We start from the raw sequence: 4,028 nt of genomic DNA, 5'->3' as shown, positions 1-4,028 counted from the left end.
CAAGCTTGAGCCGAATCAACTTTACATTTATATTTATAATAGAAAAACAATTTGATTGAGTGCATGATATGAAGACCTTGTAACCGAACCTTCGGCATTCTGGACTTTTATCGCTCAAAAGAAACTGTATCCAATTCCCTGAAAAAAGTGATTTATATGTATTGAATTGTTTAAAGTAAAACAAAATACACAAGACAACAAAGTGTATACTAGTTTTAGAATACATGCTTTTGATAGTAATAAATACATTTATGTACAACATCAACAAACCCAAATTACTGAATATCGTATTTCTGTATATATTTAAAGAATGCATGTTTCTCGTTTTTCTTGTTTCTCGTTTTTATATAGATTAGACTTTTGTTTTTTCCCGTTTGAATGGTTTTACACTAGTAATTTTTGTGGCCCTTTATAGCTTGCTGTTCGGTGGGAACCAAGGCTCCATGTCGAAGGCCGTAAATTAACCTTTAATGTTTTACTTTTATAAATTGTAAGTTGGATTGAAAGTTGTCTATATGTAAAAATCGTCTTTTAATTTATAGGTTTGTGAAATGATAGAAGGTATAAACAAAGCAACTTATGGACGGAGGACAGTGGCATCTTTAACACGGAGAACAGTGGCATCTCTAACACGGAGAACAGTGGCATCTCTAACACGGAGGACAGTGGCATCTCTAACACAGAGAACAGTGGCATCTCTAACACGGAGAACAGTGACATCTCTAACACGGAGGACAGTGGCATCCTTAACACATTGCTGTAATACGGATAACTGCAATAGTATGTGTTTAATTGATATTTAATTATCGTATATGGGTATCTTTTAAAACGATTCTATTCAGGGTAGGTCCCAGTCATTGATTAGAAGCATTCCAATCATATGTACCCATTCATAACCATTGTTCGTCAAAAAAAGGAAATTCCAACTCCCGGAATCCCCCTTATTTTCTTTTATCCGCCACTGCATGCCCTTATTTGTCCTTTTTTCTTCGCATCACGATGCTGAGCTATTACTGCTTCGCATCACGATGCTGAACTATTACTGCTTCGCATCACGGTGCTGGGCTATTATTGCTTCGCATCACGGTGCGGAGCTATGAGTTTCGGTAGACATGCACGCCATCTTGAAATAATTACTGCTCACTGATTGGTTACTTTGTGATGCGGCTGAGAATCAGCAACAGTTATTGGTTTAAATGAGATAAAGAATTACAGACTTTTCATTAAAAGCCGGGAAATTAACTATATATATATCAGTTCCGATCAACTATCATTAATTCATGTTCGTTTTTTATGCATATACTGCACACTGAAATTCAATATTGAAATATCCAGACTGATAACACAGAGAACATCCAGACTGATAACACAGAGAACATCCAGACTGATAACACAGAGAACATCCAGACTGATAACACAGAGAACATCCAGACTGATAACACAGAGAACATCCAGACTGATAACACAGAGAACATCCAGACTGATAACACAGAGAACATCCAGACTGAAAACACAGAGAACATACAGACTGATAACACAGATAACATACAGACTGAAAACACAGAGAACATCCAGACTGATGATACAGAGAACATACAGACTGATAACACAGAGAACATCCAGACTGATAACATAGAGAACATCCAGACTGATAACACAGAGAACATCCAGACTGATAACACAGAGAACATACAGACTGATAACACAGAGAACATACAGACTGATAACACAGAGAACATCCAGACTGATAACACAGAGAACATCCAGACTGATAACACAGAGAACATCCAGACTGATAACACAGAGAACATCCAGACTGATAACACAGAGAGCATACAGACTGATAACACAGAGAACATCCAGACTGATAACACAGAGAACATACAAATAGAAAACACAGAGAACATCCAGACTGATAACACAGAGAACATACAGACTGATAACACAGAGAACATCCAGACTGATAACATAGAGAACATCCAGACTGATAACACAGAGAACATCCAGACTGATAATACAGAGAACATCCAGAATGATAACACAGAGAACATCCAGACTGATAACACAGAGAACATCCAGACTGATAACACAGAGAACATCCAGACTGATAACACAGAGAGCATACAGACTGATAACATAGAGAACATCCAGACTGATAACACAGAGAGCATACAGACTGATAACACAGAGAACATCCAGACTGATAACACAGAGAACATACAAATAGAAAACACAGAGAACATCCAGACTGATAACACAGAGAACATACAGACTGATAACACAGAGAACATCCAGACTGATAACACAGAGAACATCTAGACTGAAAACACAGAGAACATCCAGAATGATAACACAGAGAACATCCAGACTGATAATACAGAGAACATCCAGACTTATAACACAGAGATCATCCAGACTGATAACACAGAGAACATACAAATAGAAAACACAGAGAACATACAGACTGATAACACAGATATCATCCAGACTGATAACACAGAGAACATCCAGACTGATAACACAGAGAACATCCAGACTGATAACACAGAGAACATCCAGACTGATAACACAGAGAACATCCAGTCTGATAACACAGAGAACATCCAGACTGATAACACAGAGAACATACAGACTGATAACACAGAGAACATCCAGACTGATAACACAGAGAACATCCAGACTGATAACACAGAGAACATCCAGACTGATAACACAGAGAACATCCAGACTGATAACACAGAGAACATCCAGACTTATAACACAGAGAACATCCAGACTTATAACACAGAGAACATCCAGACTGATAACACAGAGAACATCCAGACTGATAACACAGAGAACATACAGACTGATAACACAGAGAACATACAGACTGATAACACAGAGAACATCCAGACTGATAACACAGAGAACATCCAGACTGATAACACAGAGAACATCCAGACTGATAACACAGAGAATATCCAGAATGATAACACAGAGAACATGCAGACTGATAACACAGAGAACATCCAGACTGATAACACAGAGAACATCCAGACTGATAACACAGAGAACATACAGACTGATAACACAGAGAACATCCAGAATGATAACACAGAGAACATCCAGACTGATAACACAGAGATCATCCAGACTGATAACACAGAGAACATCCAGAATGATAACACAGAGAACATACAAATAGAAAATACAGAGAACATCCAAATAGAAAATACAGAGAACATCCAAAAAGAAAACTCAGAGAATATCCAAAAAGAACACTTGGAAAACATCCATAAAGAACACTTGGAAAACATCCATAAAGAACACTTGGAAAACATCCATAAAGAACACTTGGAAAACATCAAAAAGAACACACACAGAACACCCAAAAAGAGAAAAAAATAACTTGGAGAACATGGAGAAAGAGCCAACTTAGAATTATACTAAAAGAACAAATAAGAGAGAAGAATCTAAAGAAATATGGAATGAAGAGAAAAATGTCAGATGACATTATTATAGAAGAAATGGACAGAGACATTTGTCTGGTGCAGACTGTGTCAGGATGGGACTTTTTTTTTCAAGAATTTTTATATGTTTTATTGTCATATGGATTTGATACACAAGGAGAATTTTGAATTGTCTTATTAAATGTTGTGTATATAATTAATGATCTTTAAATAGAATAACATGAGTTTGTTGACTTCAATGAGTCCAACTGGCCAGTATTCTAAAATTGACATGCCCTTTAAATAGTTTATATAATACAAGAGGCAAGTTGAATTTGGGTTAAGCCTGTCCTCTATAAAAAAAAATTGTGTGTCTGTAAGATACCTTTAACATGTTTAATGTCAGAATTACCTGTTTTTGTTGTTCAATTTGTGTTCATTTGTTTATGTCATTTGCATGTAAATTCTTATATAAAATACAAGAAAATAACAAAAAACAAAGGTATTAGTCAAAGTCAAATTTTGTAAAATTATGGTTAGAAAGTTCATTTATTAAGTCAATTTGACATATCTTATCCGTAAAAACGTTGGAATGCA

At 36.0% G+C, this 4,028-nt stretch overlaps 1 protein-coding gene across 1 annotated transcript; it reads left to right on the top strand.

Annotated features, from left to right (window-relative positions):
• Positions 1–812: 812 nt before the first annotated feature.
• LOC134718329 (protein PFC0760c-like) lies at positions 813–3,390 on the top strand. Its single transcript, XM_063580824.1, has 3 exons — positions 813–816; positions 1,349–2,167; positions 2,333–3,390. The coding sequence occupies exons 1-3, from the start codon at positions 813–815 to the stop codon at positions 3,388–3,390; spliced, it is 1,881 nt and encodes a 626-aa protein (XP_063436894.1).
• The last annotated feature ends 638 nt before the right edge of the window (positions 3,391–4,028 follow it).

This window comes from Mytilus trossulus, chromosome 5, assembly GCF_036588685.1.
Source record: "Mytilus trossulus isolate FHL-02 chromosome 5, PNRI_Mtr1.1.1.hap1, whole genome shotgun sequence".
In the NCBI taxonomy this organism is placed as follows: domain Eukaryota; kingdom Metazoa; phylum Mollusca; class Bivalvia; order Mytilida; family Mytilidae; genus Mytilus; species Mytilus trossulus.
This window is presented reverse-complemented; position numbering and strand designations above follow the sequence as displayed.